Source organism: Lepus europaeus, chromosome 4 (genome assembly GCF_033115175.1).
Source record: "Lepus europaeus isolate LE1 chromosome 4, mLepTim1.pri, whole genome shotgun sequence".
NCBI lineage: Eukaryota > Metazoa > Chordata > Mammalia > Lagomorpha > Leporidae > Lepus > Lepus europaeus.
The window spans coordinates 132,378,777-132,394,321 of NC_084830.1; the positions used below are offsets into that span (position 1 = coordinate 132,378,777).

General features: G+C 39.9%; 1 protein-coding gene across 1 annotated transcript; it reads left to right on the plus strand.

Annotated features, from left to right (window-relative positions):
* Positions 1-978: 978 nt before the first annotated feature.
* On the plus strand, positions 979-9,739 carry SPINK1 (serine peptidase inhibitor Kazal type 1). Its single transcript, XM_062189726.1, has 4 exons — positions 979-1,033; positions 3,298-3,329; positions 4,797-4,903; positions 9,694-9,739. The coding sequence occupies exons 1-4, from the start codon at positions 979-981 to the stop codon at positions 9,737-9,739; spliced, it is 240 nt and encodes a 79-aa protein (XP_062045710.1).
* Positions 9,740-15,545: the final 5,806 nt, after the last annotated feature.

Sequence of the window (15,545 nt, forward strand, 5' to 3'; positions counted from 1 at the left end):
GAAGTGAACTAACTTTCCAAGAAAATTCACTCATATAATGGTTCCAGCAAGCACCCTCCAGCTCCAGAGCACTCACTTTTAAGAAAATGAGTCTTCCCCATCTGTATTCTGTCTCCTATCAACTACCTGAAGTTTTGTGGGTGGGTTACTTAAAAGGAAAGAAGAATGTGAAAGGAAGAATTGAAATAAAGAATGAAGAGGGGTTTTAGAAATGCAAGTTGGTTCATCTATTCAGAACTACAGAGAAGGGCACTCTTTGGGTTCACCTTGCAGATGAGAAAACTGGGGCTTAAGAAGGGTAGGGCCTGGCCGGCGCCGCGGCTCAGTAGGCTAATCCTCCGCCTTGCGGCGCCGGCACACCGGGTTCTAGTCCCTGTCGGGGTGCCGGATCCTGTCCCGGTTGCCCCTCTTCCAGGCCAGCTCTCTGCTGTGGCCTGGGAGTGCAGTGGAGGATGGCCCAAGTGCTTGGGCCCTGCACTCACATGGGAGATCAGGAGAAGCACCTGGCTCCTGCCATCGGAACAGCGCGGTGCGCCGGCCGCAGCACGCCAGCCACGGCGGCCATTGGAGGGTGAGCCAATGGCAAAAAAGGAAGACCTTTCTCTCTGTCTCCCTCTACTGTCCACTCTGCCTGTCAAAAAAAAAAAAAAAAAAAAAAGAAGAAGAAGGGTAGGGCCTTCCTATAACCACAGAAGGAGTTGGGGATCAAATGAATAAACTAAACGCCAGATCTGTTTTCCAGACAGAAGTTCAGTCTCACTCTCCTCCCATTGTTTTTCTCAAACAGGTGGCATTCTTTAAACTTGAAGGCCAGACTATGATACAGAGTTGATTAGTAACCAAGAACACCTGTTACACTGCGCATTAGGTGGAGCCTGTGTTGCCATCTGCCTGTGAGACCCTTCCAGCCCTAGGGTTTTGAAGAGAACTGGTCAGTTCAGTGCAGTTTTACTGACTTCTGGATACAAAACTTCAGTCATGAAGGTGACAGTAATCTTTCTTCTTGGTGCCTTGGCCCTGTTGAGTTTATCTGGTGAGTGTCTTTACATGTTTTTCAAATTTGAGTAAAATGTTTTGACCTGCTTTGCTGAGCATAATACCTTCTGGATTTGTAATAGAACCTACTGCTAGATATATCTTTGGTACTTTTGGAGTGGAATAAGACCAATAAATGAGAATTATTGAAAGTGCAATTTTTGACATAACATCAGGAAAAATATTCTCCCAGTGAGAACTTCCAGATACAGAATTATTTTCCTCTAATGATGAGGCCGATCTTTTGTCAGGGATATTGTAAAGAAAGAAAGGTAGGCATATTTCAACCTTAAACACCGCTACAATTCTGAAATGTTTAAGATCAGTTTACAGGAGCCAGTGCCATGGCGCAGTAGGTTAATCCTCCACCTGTGGCACCAGCATCCCATATGGGCACCGGTTCTAGACCCAGCTACTCCTTTCTAATCCAGCTCTCTGCTGTGGCCTGGGAAAGCAGTGGATAATGGCCCAAGTCCTTGGGCCCCTGCACCCAAGTGGGAGACCTAGAAGAAGCACCTGGCTCCTGGCTTTGGATCCGTGCATCTCTGACCATTGTGGCCATTTGGGGAGTGAACCAATGGATGGAGGACCTTTCTCTCTGTTTCTCCCTCTCACTGTCTGTAACTCTACCTCCCAAATAAATAAAATCTTTTAAAAAAATCAGTTTACAAATTTTGAATACTCGAGGAATTTCATAAAATGGAAAACAATGGCTTCTGTTTATTTAATATAAAAGGTGTAGACTAATTAAAGCATTGATTTTTATCTGGAAAATGATTTATGGGAAAACATTGTTTGCACAGATGGTATGTAAAAATCCCCAAACTATATCTTGACCATGTTGACAAACAGTTCTGAACCCATAAAATTGGGATCAGTCTCCTTTTTGTCATTTGAAATTCTTAATATTTTCAACTTCACCTCCAATCTAGCAGAGACTCCTGAGAGCCAAATCCGCACTTTGCTAAGAGGAAAACTATTCGTTGTTCTATTTACTAAATGCTTGTGGGAACAGTGATCAATTTTCTCTTCTTAATCCATATAAATTAATACAAATAGATTCCTGTGGTGAGCACTTGCTCACCAAGTTTGGATTCAAGTAGAATCTGAAATCCAAAGGGACCCCAGGGACATAAGGTTCTAATGATTCTCAAGGCCCACAAGTGCCTCACGGCTTTTCACTGCACTTACCTAGGAAGAATTACATCCTTACTAGATACTTCACAGGATAATGATATCAAAATTACATCTCACTAACATTTCCCCCAGATGCTGTCTTTCTAGGGGAATGCACAGTGACTCTTTTGACTTTATCTCTGTGAATTCAGGATGTGTAAGGAGGGTTGTATACACAGTGTAATAGAACTATGGTTAAATAGCTCTTTGGGAACTGATGGTAACTAAGCAAAAGAGTTTCATTTTTAAAAATTAATTTAATTTGAAAGAGAGGAGATGGGAGGGAGAAAGAGAGATCTTCAATCCACTAGTGCACTCTCCAAATGCCCACAACATTGAGGGCTGAGTCAGGTCCAAGAACCATTCCAGAAGCTTAGAATTCCATTGAGGTCTCCCATATGGGTGTCAAGGACCTAAGTTTATGAAAAATCACCTGCTGCCACCCAGGATGCACATAAGAAAAAAAATGGATTGGAGCAGAATAGCTGAGTCTTGAACCACGCACTATGATATGGAATGTGAGCATTTCAAGTAGCTACTTGACCACTGTGCCAAATGCACACCCCAAGAGCCCCATTTTTGGACATGTAACTGCAGAATCATTTTCCAATCAAAGGACTTGGTATTACTAGTTATATCTCTTTACAACTAGTTACATAAACTCTCCATATTTTCATCCATTAATTGACATAAAGACACTTAAGCTTCACTATAATATCAAAGACCCAGTAATTGTGATAATGTCAGTGAATATTCAGAAGGTAGCTCTTCAGGTCCTGATATATTTCTAACAGTAAGTATATAATTTCTGTTTCCTAGGAAATAGATTGACTTTTCTGAAATACCAAACTGAGATACTTTGGCTATACTCAAATTATCACTTAATGTTTTTTGAGATTTCAGCAGGCAGGGAGTGAATGGAACCTCTCTGTTGTCTTAAAATAAGACAGAAATAGTAATGGTGGGGAGTGGAAGAAGCCAGCAAAGAAGTCATCATCTTCATGAAAGCAGAGAATTCTGAAGAAGAACACATCTGGCTTCTTCCAATTAGAAACCAACATAACATATCTGATTTATGTTTTCTAGGTAACACCAGAGCTGATTCCCTGGGAAGAATGGTAAACAGAATTTTGTAATTTCTTATTTCTTTGAACTGTTGGATCCAACAAAATGATGTCTAATTTTTGCTTTTCAATTTAGGCTGAAGTCAAGATAAGGAATATGAATGTTGAAGAGGGTTAACCTGTTAGATACAAATAGTAATCGTAGGTCTTGCCTTTGGGCTTAGAATGAAGGATCGATTCCCTGACACAGGGGAGTTCTGTGGAGTTACATAATGCTTGTTGTGAAGGGCTTTTTGTATAAACTAGTTCTAACTGATAGGATGAACCTTTTAGGTAGAAGCTGCCTCAAGTTTACTCCAAGTAGCCTTTGTTACTTACTGCCAGTTTGACTATGTGGACAAAAATTCTCTGAGTCTCCAAGATGCAACTAAATTATAATGAACTACAGAAAATTATAAACTAGGTTCTTCAGCTAGAAAGATATTCTAAATCTAACTTTTCTAATTTTTTTTGTTTAAAAGAATTTTGATAAATTTGGGAGCCAGAGGAAGTAGTGTCCATCTTCTCATAACATTTATATCTAGTGTGAGGCAGTTAATAAGCCAAAAATTCATGAATGAGTAAATCATTACATTTTTCAAATGTGTTATGAGGAAATTCTGGTGTCATTAGGAAACTAGGAATGTTTCCTTAATCATAAGAGTTACTTTGAAGTTACTACGAAGGGTAGCTGCAAACATAACTGATGGGTAGATGTGTAAGAGTGAAGTGTCTAGGAGCCCAAAAGCTCAGAAACTGGAATGACTGAATTCTGGGTCTGAATTCTCAATCCAGAAATTTATAGATTTTGTGACTTTAGTGCTTTGTTATTTGTACAAGGGTATAATAATAATTAATTCGCATGGTAGTTATGTGGTATGTCAGTGAGCAACTGAAAATTTTGAGTAAGGGGTAAGTTTTTCAAATGTTGGTCATTCAAGTTTTTAAGTAGATAATAAACAAAATTACTTAGGTCAGTGTCTGGCCTGTAGCAGTCATTTGATGATCATTAACTCTTACTGAGGTAGAGGAAACAGAGTACAAAGATTCCAAGAATGGAAAAACTCGGTGCCTCTCAGTACCTAAGAGGAGACTTGTATAAGTGGGCAATAGTGTGCAAGGAAGAACATGCCCCAAGGTGCAGTTGATCTACAGGAAGCCTATACCTGTAGTAATCGTAAACTTGAACATTGTCCACTTAAATTTGATAAACCTAACAATAGCTATATGAATAAGTGAGAAGATATTGCCACTCCTAATTTACGGATAAAGTGGCTAAGTTTCAGGGAGGAGGCAAAAATACTTTGCAATGTCACACATAGCTTGTAAGTAGAAGTGTTTCTTAAAACCAGGTTTTCTGACTCTAGATCTTGGATCTTTCTCTTGGGACACTCAGCGAAATTAAGGCCATTTTAGAAATTTTGCTGGAAACTCAAAGAATGGAGAATGATGGAAAATAATTCTATTTAACTCCATTTTTAGGCTAATTGTAACAATGAAGTTACTGGATGCCCTAGAAATTATAATCCTGTCTGTGGGACTGATGGAAATACGTATTCCAATGAATGCATGCTATGTACTGAAAATCAGTGAGTACAAATTTGAATTTCTTTTAAAATATATATTTTAAGTAACTTGTCTTCAAACTTTTAAATACCTTATCACTATATAGCCCCAATCAAACTACAAAGGTAGAAGTCTTACCATGAATGAGTTAAAACATTCACTCTTTTCCAGAAATAATTTTCTCCTTTGTATATAGCTGACATGAAAATATGATTTAGGCAGCAGTGTTGTGGTGCAGTGGTTAAGCCACTGCCTGCAATGCTGCCATCCCATATGGGCACTGGTTCAAATCCTGGCTGCTCCACTTCAGTCTAGCTCCCTGCTAATGCACCTGGAAAACCAGTGGAAGATGGTCCAAGTACTTGGGCCCCTGCCACCCATGTGGGAGACCTAGATGGAGTTCCAAGCTCCTGGCTTCAGCCTGGCCCAGCCCTGGCCATTGCAGCCATTTGAGATAAAAACCAGTGGATCTCTCTGTATTTCCTTCTCTCTGTAAATCTGCCTTTTAAATAAATAAATATTTTAAAATGTGATTTAAAATAACTTGTATTTTTTTCAGATTTATTTATTTTATTTGAAAGGCAGCAGCTGAGAGAGAGAGGTCTTCCATCTGCTGGTTCATTCCCCCATTGGCCACAAAGCCAGGAGCCAGGAGCCTCTTCCAGGTCTTCCACACGAGTGCAGAAACCCAAGGACTTGGGCCATCTTCTACTGCTTTCCCAGGCCATAGCAGAGAGCTAGATCAGAAGAGGAGCAGCTGGGACTAGAACCGGTGCAAATATGCGATGCCAGCACTGTAGGCAGCAGCTTCACCCACGACACCACAGAGCCAGCCCAGTTGTATGATTATAATTCATGTTTTTACAGCAAAATAGTAGATGGTCTAGAGTTTTACATATATGAAGCATTATGCAAGTCTCCTCTGCTTTTGTTGTGTGCACGACTAGGAGAAAATAGGCTGTAAACACACATTAGATAACTTCTACAAATATCCGCAAATGAGATATAAATAATTACAGGAGTGAAGCAGAGATACAGATTTCTTTTTATTGAAAAATATCAAGGTCGTGCTGTGGCGCAGTGGTTGAAGTCCCAGCCTGTAGCACCAGCATCCCATGTGGGCACCATTTTGAGTCCCGGCTGCTTCTCTTCCAATCTAGCTCTTTGCTATGGCCTGGAAAGCAGTAGAAGATGGCCCAATTCCTTGGGCCCCTGTACCCACATGGGAGACCTGGAGGAAGCTCGAAGCTCCTGGCTCCTGGCTTCAGATCAGCTCAGCTCTGGCCATTGCGGTCATTTGGGGAGTGAACCAGCGGAATGGAAGACCTCTCTGACTCTACCTCTCCCCATAACTCTGTCTTTCAAATAAATAAAATAATCTTTTTAAAAAAAAATCAAGACAGGTTTCATGAAAAGAATGCCTTTTATATAGGATTTTAAATTTTGGTAACATTGAAAGAGCATCCCAGGTTAAAAAAAAAAAATAAAAGGTGTGAGAAAATCAAAACAATGCACAAATGACCCAGAAAGCAGTTATTCTGGGATTCACTAGATATTAATGACTTTGACTTAGGCTCAACTGCTTGCAAAATTCTCAGTATTCCACTGCATAAATTCCCTTCCCTATTGTACATACCTCTTCTTGGATTGTTTTAAACCATTTCAAACAATTCAAAGGGTTCAGCAAGGATTATAAAAATAAATACAATCCCCAGAGTGAGAGGTCTAATATCCTGAAATTTTTTTTGTTTTGTTTTTAAATTTTTATTTAATGAATATAAATTTCCAAAGTACAGCTTATGGATTATAATGGTTCCCCCCCCAAACTTCCCTCCCTCCCTCAAACCTCCCCTTTCCCACTCCCTCTCCCCTTCCATTCACATCAAGATTCATTTTCAATTCTCTTTATATACAGAAGATCAGTTTAGTATATATTAAGTAAAGATTTCAACAATTTGCCCCCACATAGTAATATCCTGAAATTTTAGATTTAAACATTAGGTGTGCTGCTTTGTTGTGAGTAACTTTCCACAATGAAGACTTGTAAAAGGAATTTGAAACCAAATGTTAATTTTCTCATGACTTATGTTGTTGACATAAAGGTCAAACATCAGTTTCTCATCCAAGTGGAGAAGAAAGCAACAGAACAGTCTTGAAATTTGGTATACCTGCAAGTATCAAGGCCGAAGTTCCAATATTGAAGAGAAATATTACAGCTGGGATACCCAATTTCTTTAGCATTTAAAATCTTCTCGTGCAGGGTGATGGACATTTGGCATGACAGTTAAGACCTCACTTGAGGTACTCAAATCCCATATTGGACTGGCTGGGATGAAGTTCCAGCTCTGTTCTCAAATCCAGTTTTCTGATAAGGTGCACCTGGGAGGCAGTAGGTAATGGCTCCAGTAGTTAAGTCCCTGCCATGTATAAGGAAGTTCCAAAATGAATTGCTGGCTCCTGGCTTCCAGGCTGTTTTGGGCATTTGCAGAGTGAAGCAGCAGGTAGATCTCACTGTGTTTTTTCAGGTCTCTCTCTGTCTCTGAACATCTGCCTTTAAACACACACACATACACACACACACTCACCACTACCACCACCACTACCATCACAACCATAACCAATTACTGCTTGCTTTTTCTAGTCTTTGAAAGATATATGCAATGCTTAAATGATATAAAATGTAATCTTTCTTCCTAACATATTTCCTAATGCACTCTATTGCCTTGCTTACTTTTGCCCATTAAAAGCCCCCAGACGAATGCATTGCCCAGTAACTAGAGGCTGGCTCTGGCTCTGGTTGTCAGGATTTGAGATGAGTATGTAATATCAAACATGAACATGCATATAGTATTATCCTTGGTCATTATGTACTTAGGAGATATATTCAATAAGGACTTTTCTATTTCTTCAGCATTCTTAGGGAATTTGTAATGAACAGTTCTTTTCTTTACATCAGCATTATCTAATAGAGCTTTCTACAATGGTGGAAATGCTCTGTTTCTGTGCTGTCCACTACAGAGCCACTAGAACTTCATGTGCTAGTATAATGGAGAAACAAATACTTTAATTTATATTTAAATAACTGTATGTAGATAACATATTGAACAGCATAACTATATAAAACATGTCAGTTCTTTTGTGCTCGGTTTACAAGTTTGTGCTTGCATATACTAATTTGGAAGTCGATATTATAAGGAATAAGTAATTATGAAGCAAGAAACCATTACCAACTCTTAAAGACCAACAACGTCCAGATAATTGCATGTATAAAAGTAAGTGGGGTCAACCTTGAGGCAGAGTGGGTTAAGCCTCTATTTGCTGCAGTAACATCTCATATTGGGGTGCTGATTTGAATCCCAGATATCTGCTTCTAATCCAATCGCTTCTTTTTTTAAAAAGATTTATTTATTTTACTTGAAAGTCAGAGTTACACAGAGAGAGGAGAGAGAGAGAGAGAGAGAGAGAGAGAGAGAAGGAGGGAGGGAAGGAGGTCTTCCATCTGATGGTTCACTCTCCAATTGGCTGCAATGGCCAGAGCTGCACCAATCCGAAGCCAGGAGCCAGGAGCTTCCTCCAGGTCTCCCATGTGGGTGCAGGGGCCCAAGGACTTGGGCCATCTTCTACTGCTTTCCCAGGCCACAGCAGAGAGCTGGACAGGAAGCAGAGCAACCCATACGGGATGCCGGAGCTTCAGGCCAGGTTGTTAACCTGCTGTGCCACAGTGCTGGCCCCCCAACTTGCTTCTAATGCATCTGAGAAGGCAGCAGAAAATGTCCCAAGTACTTATGCCCCATTACCCATGTGGGAGCCAAGTAGAGTTTCTGGCTCCTGGCTTCGGCCTGGCCCAGACCTGGCTGTTGTGACCATTTGGAGAGTGAACCAGCAGAGGGGGGAATCGCAATCTCAGTCTCAATCTCTTTCTCTCTTCTGTACCTGTGCTTCTCTCTCTGTTGCCTTTTTTTTTTTTTTTTTTTTTTTTTTTTGACAGAGTGGATAGTGAGAGAGAGAGAGACAGAGAGGAAGGTCTTCCTTTTTGCCGTTGGTTCACCCTCCAATGGCCGCTGCGGCCGGCGCATCTTGCTGATCCGAAGCCAGGAGCCAGGTGCTTCTCCTGGTTGCCTTTCAAATAAATACTTGTTTTTAAAATATGGGAATCATATGAATGACCTCAGGTAACAGGGAAATGGAAGAATTTTTCAGGCTGGTATAGTCAAAGCAAAGGATGTTGGAAAAATGAGAGGTCTGGAAATAGTCTAATGAGGAACAATTAGAGGAGTTAGAGCTATTTGCCTAAAGAAGAAGAAGATAATAAACTTTTGGGAAAGGTGGTGTGGGTGGGGAAAAGACAAGTTTTGATCTGAAGGGGAGAGTGCTTAGAACTGGCACTTACAAGACCTCAAAGATACAAATCCCAAGTTCTAAGGTAGAAAATCAGTCCATTAGAAGGTTGGCTCTATCATAGCCCAGACACCAGCTAAGATGGAAACCTGTCGGTTTACACAGTGGCATTGGGAGTAAAAGAAGCAACAAAGTATTAGAGAGAAACTTGAGAGGGTCTCTGTAATGCCCCACTACATCTATAGGCTCTGCATGGACAGACATTTTTCCTTTCTGGAGTGTCTCTAGTGTATGTTACAGCAATCAATAACTTAGGAATTCAAGAATTAGTGAATGAATAGATAAATGACAGAAAAGTAAATCTCAACCCACTGTATTTTAAATAAAGCTGACTTTTTTCCTCATTGTTTTTGTCCCATAGTCCCTTGTTTGTCACTAAAGTTTAAGCGGATTTTGTTTTCAATTTCTTTTCCAGGAAGCGCCAGATACCTGTCCTCATTAGAAAATCTGGGCCTTGCTGAACGAGAAAGTTCTGAAATCCCCAAAGGTCACCAGAATGCCTGGGTGGCCTGATTATTGAATAAATGCATGCATCTGAATAGGCCCTGCTGTGACAACATGCGTTTTTCTTAAAGGTGTGTTTTATTATGTTGGGAACGGAGAGGTGTGTTTGATTATATCTGGGACAGAGACTTGGGCAAGACTCAGAATAGACTAAGTTTTACAAAATGCAGCAAACCTGTAATTTCTCACAACATTTCCCTTTTTATGCCTTTTCCTTCCCCATCTTCCTCACATTCTGACACCTTTGTCCAAGGCAATGTGACTGTGGGTATTAAATGACTGATAAGACACAGTTAATTGTAAATCATTTTTTAATAATTAATAATTTGTAATTCCAGTAATCCTACTGGAAATCAGAATACCATTTTAAAAAAGTTTATTTATTGGAAAGAGTTACTCAGAGATAGGGAGATACAGAAAGAAATAGAGAGATCTTTCATCCACTGGCACACTCCCCAAATGGCTGCAACAGCTGGGAAAGGGCCAGACCAAAGCCAGCGACTTCTTCTGGGTCTCCCACATGGATGCAGAGGCCCAAGCACTAGGGCCATCTTCAGTTGCTTTCCCAGGCACATAAGCAAGGAGCTGGATCGGAAGTGGAGCAGCCATGTCTCAAATGGGTGCCCATAAGGGATGCCAGCATCACAGTTGGTGGCATAACCCACTGTGCCACAACACCAGCCCCTAGACTACCATTTTTTTTTTTTTTTGGACAGGCAAAATTAGACAGTGAGAGAGAGAGACAGAGAGAAAAGTCTTCCTCTTCCATTGGTTCACCCCCGAAATAGCCTCTGTGGTCGGTGCGCTGTGGCCGGCACGCTGTGCCAATCCGAAGCCAGGAGCCAGGTGCTTCCTCCTGGTCTCCCATGTGGGTGCAGGGCCCAAGCACTTGGGTCATCCTCCACTGCCTTCCTGGGGCCACAGCAGAGAGCTGGACTGGAAGAGGAGCAACCGGGACAGAATCCAGCACCTCAACCGGGACTAGAACCCCGGGGTGCTGGCGCCGCAGGCGGAGGATTAGCCAAGTGAGCCGCGGCACCGGCCTAGACTACCATTTTAAATGATAGTTGGAAATTTCTCAGCCCTAGATCATAGTCCCATCATATTTCATGAATTGAGATAATTCCTGTAGGGTAGCTTGGGATTTAATTGAACATCTATTGTGACTAGCGTAAGACTACATACAGGATGTAAATCTACCTTTCTGGTAGAAGAATTTAGTCCTTGAGATTTTTCCATAAATAGCAGAATGTAGATTTTAGGTCAGACATAATCAAAGAGGTTTAAGTCACTGAGGAAATTTTAAGTAGCTACATTTTCTCAACAATGCTATGGAGCAGTTTGTATTTGCCCTTTCCCATTTTGTTACTAAGGTGGGTAGTGGTGCTGTAGGAATCCAGTTATTTCCTGGTAGCCTGAGGTTTGGACAGAGGATTTCCTTTAAGTCTTGCCTTAGAGATCTGCCTTATAGGGCCTGATGGATTTGTGCTGAGCTAACTAGAGGAAGAGAAAAAGCCTGACTGATTTAACTTGAGGAGTGGTGTCTTTTATCAAACCATGCCCAAGGGGTGAGCTGGCAAGGAAAAGGGGGCTGTGGACAAGAGGAAGTGATCTTGAGGACTTTATGCAATTCACTTTGCTTTATAAACGAGCCACATGACCCAGTAATGTTATCCTCATCGTGTAGGTAAATTTAGAATAGTTCAGGCGCCTAATTTCGTCAGCAAAGTAGCAGAGTTTAGCTTTTAATCCAGGGCTAACTCCAAGTCCTGTGTTTTTTCCCTCTAAACCACAATTACCTCATTTGGGTTACTTCTTACCTATTCTAAAGATAATATCCTCTTACTAAAAGGGCCAATGTGTTTACATTCAGGACAGTAAATAAGATAGAAAGAAGGGAGTCTCCTAAAAGAAAAAGGTCTCTGTAGCTACTAGAAATAGAGAAGGAAAACATCTCGAACTTCTGAGCTCACAAGGAGCTAGCCTAAAGTGGAGGTAAATGAAGAGCAGAGCCCAAGATGTATCAACTTACTTGATTACAGGGAGAAACAGATCATCCACTGAGCCAAAAAATAGCCAGTGAAAAGCTGTTCACAACTGTAAAAAACACAGTTGCCTGACACTGTAAAGTTTAGGTTAATTGTAATATTCTGAATATTCATCCAGGTGGCTTGAAGTTAAATATGACCACTAGAGGATGCTGTCATCTGCCAAGCGACTCAGACTAGAGTCTCCAGCTTTCACCAAATACGGTGCTAACAGAAGTTGGAGATGCAATATGGCACTCAACATCTTGTCAGGGATGCTAGAGGACGCTTGAACGGCACTCCTAATCTTAAGGAAAATTGCTGCGTTAGACAGAATTTAAGTAATTGAATGCTACAAGTTTTCATGTCTAACAAAATCATTCTGTAAGTCTGGAGAGAAGAATTTTACAAATGATAAGTGGAAGCAAGACATAAACCCAGATTTCCTGCTACTGATGGTCCTGCTCTCTTTCTGACCCAGCAGAAAGTTTGTGGATCACCATGCCCATGTTTGGTGGTTATGTTTTAAAAAGAGATGATTTTCAAACTGGAATGTGCTAAGAGGAGGGAGACCATCAAAACTGATAAGCATTTGAAAATTTGTCCTATGATGAGTGGTTGAAAGGAGTAGGAGATTTGGCTGAAAAGAAAACCCTCAGAACTTGGTGAGTGTTTTCAAATAACTGAAGGAACAAGCATGTTAGCACTATAAGAACAGAATTTCTCCTTTTTGTACTACTGTATTATAGGCTGAAACACAGTGCCTAACACCTAGAAAGTGTTCAATTAATATTCTTTTTATTACATAAATGAACAAGGACATGAAATGCACATGTTCTGGTTGGCTCCAAAGAGTAGAATTGTAGATTAACTGTAGGATTAAAGAGAGACTGATCATGGCTCAGGGGGAAAATGAACACTATAATGAATGAGATCAGGGACTCTGATTTAAGAGTACCTGGGTTTGAACCTGGCTCTGCCATTATTTATGCCATTTGCCCTGGCAGAAGTCAGTGTCAGGTGAATAGTTAGGCATGAGTAACTGGGGAGGGACTACAGAACCTTCATCCAGAAGAGGGACCAGGGATCCTACTGTCTGCTGGGACCCACCCAAGACTGACCACTTTACAGTTTAACCTTTACTAAATGTGTTTTGATAAAATCATACTCAGTCAATCCAGAAAAGTCTAGTATATGTGCACATGTGCAGTGAGATCCAGTTTGACATTGAAACAACTAATTTTATTATATGATCCTTATAGTTAGCATTGTGGTATTGCCCCCCTACCCCCACCCCTCCAGTGGGCATTCCCAATGCATGCTGGGAAACCACATGTGCAGAGAATTCAAGGTAAGCAATTCCTAGATGTCAAAACTGTCATTCATGAGCATCATGTCCACATTGCCAATCAGCCCCCTCACACTTTAGGAATAAACCCCTGGACCAAGGAAGAAGAGGGCCACATGCTCTTTCCACTGGCCTGTTCCTCCCTAGGAACATACTTAAGTAAACTGTTGCTTTACTATCCTTACTTTTGTCTCTCTCTACTGTAATTCATTACTCAGTCTGCTAAAAGGAACCATGGCAGTCCAGCCACTGGAAATGAGAATTTGTCAATTTCCTCATTTCTACTGTGAGATTAATAATCACAATTTTCTCATAGAGCAGTTAACCCAATGTTTGATACATAGTGAGTGCTCAAGATGTATTAGTTATTATTGTTATTTCTGATCTTATAACTCTTTGAGCTCACTGAAAAAGCAGTTGATTGTCTTCTGTACTGAACATTTCAATATTAACTTTACTTTTGGCAACAGTTCATCACATTGTTAAATTGTCAAGGATTCTGTGAAAGAGATTCCTTAACTAGGTACAAGATTGGACTGAAATCTCTTTGATATTAACTGTACAAAGTCCAGAATTATAAACCACGCTTCCAAAATAGAAATTCCAGAGTAGTGGCTAAGAACAAATTTTGTGGATTGAGAAAGTTTTGTGTCCCTGGGAAGGCCTGTATTCCACTATCAGAGCCCCAACCCTGGGCAAAGATTCATTAAATGTAGGGTCATGGAACTACAGATAAACTCCTCTTAGGACATAGGGCCAATGTGTTTCTACACAGTTTTCTTTATAGGCTTCAAAGTATTTGAAATAGAAGCTATCTGAAGGGAAAATGAGATTTTTTTACAAAGAAATTTATCCCTTTGGAGAAGTAAATAGAAATGAAATATTTTCCTTAAATTATACTGAGGCTCCTGAGAAATTAGAGCATAAAAAATAGTGAGCATTTGTTTCCATTTGTCTGACCCAGTTTATCCCACCAAAACCTTAGCTTATCCCAACTATGTGGAAAAAAGATTTATTTACATAATAAAGGAAATAATTAAACGTGCAAAGCTCTTATTTTTCCAAGCCCTTGCACTGCCAATAATTTCCTTTGTTTTCTTTCCTTGTTTAAAGAGTACCTAAAATAGCTAAAAATATGGAATATGTAAATAATAAAATGATGTTCATAAAAAGGGAATAATATAGATTATTTTGCTTTTTAACAAATAAAATGCCACCAAAAAGCCAAAAAAGAAAAACAAACAAAAAGATTGGTTGGAGATCAAGTCTAAAGTTTCGTACTTGAGTAGGATGCTGTCTGTGGTTGTGTGTTTTATAGATGTGTTAAAAAGAAATAGAAATGGAAGTTATAGTTTAGATACCCCAAAGTCAACTGCATATGACAACAGTAATCAAAATTTAGATCATCTAATTTCATCAAAACTCTTACCCTGAAAAAAACAGCTAGCTTATCTGCATTATTTAATGAAAGTAAACCAGTGAGCAATGGAAAAATTAGCTTCACAGTTCTGTTTGCCTTAAAATATAACATATGATAGTCAATCATGAATTGTGCTGTAATTGCTGTAGATTAGGATTTCTTGCTATTTTTCATTTTCAGGATTCCCAGTTCTCAAATTTTTCTTTTGTATTTATAACAAACTCTTGAAATTCTGATTTAAATCAATTTTGTTTTTGACAGATTGTAATAGGCAGTTCGTTCTATTCATACATTTGTACTCATGAATGAAGAGCATAGAATTAAAAGATTTTTCTTGGTTTTATATGATTCCCTGTTGAGGATTTGGGGTTAAGAAAAAGTGGGGATTAGGAGTCACCAGGGAAGACTTATTAGAAACAGAAACAGAAGAATAAACACAAAGAGAAAACTAAAAGGAAAATATGAAAGATATATAACTCTGAACGTTGAAAGGAAAATACAGTGTTTTGTATATTATTTAAAAAGTAAAACAGGGGTTTTTGTGCACACTTGGCTCAGTCCTTGCTGCTCAGCTAACATGCCTGGGAAGGCAGCAGGTGATAGTCCAAGTACCTTGGCCCCTGCCTCCCATGTGGGAGAACTGGATAGAGTTCCTGGCTTTGGTCTGGCCTATCCCTAGCTATTGTGGCCTTCTGGGGAGTGAACAAGCAGAGGCAAGATCTCTTTCTTTCTCTGTCACTCTGCCTTTCAAATAAAATAAATAAATCTTTTAACAATATATAACAAGGGAAAAGCAACTGAATGGGCAGAGAAAGACTGAACATTTAGTAAGTTCTTTGGTTAATGTGGTTCAAGAAGGCCACAATCAAAATAAGCTATATTTTGAACTGCTCATGCTAAATTTCAGTTTTTTTTTAAAAGACCTTTTATATACTGAAATGAACTTTATGTTCATTTAAATTTACAAC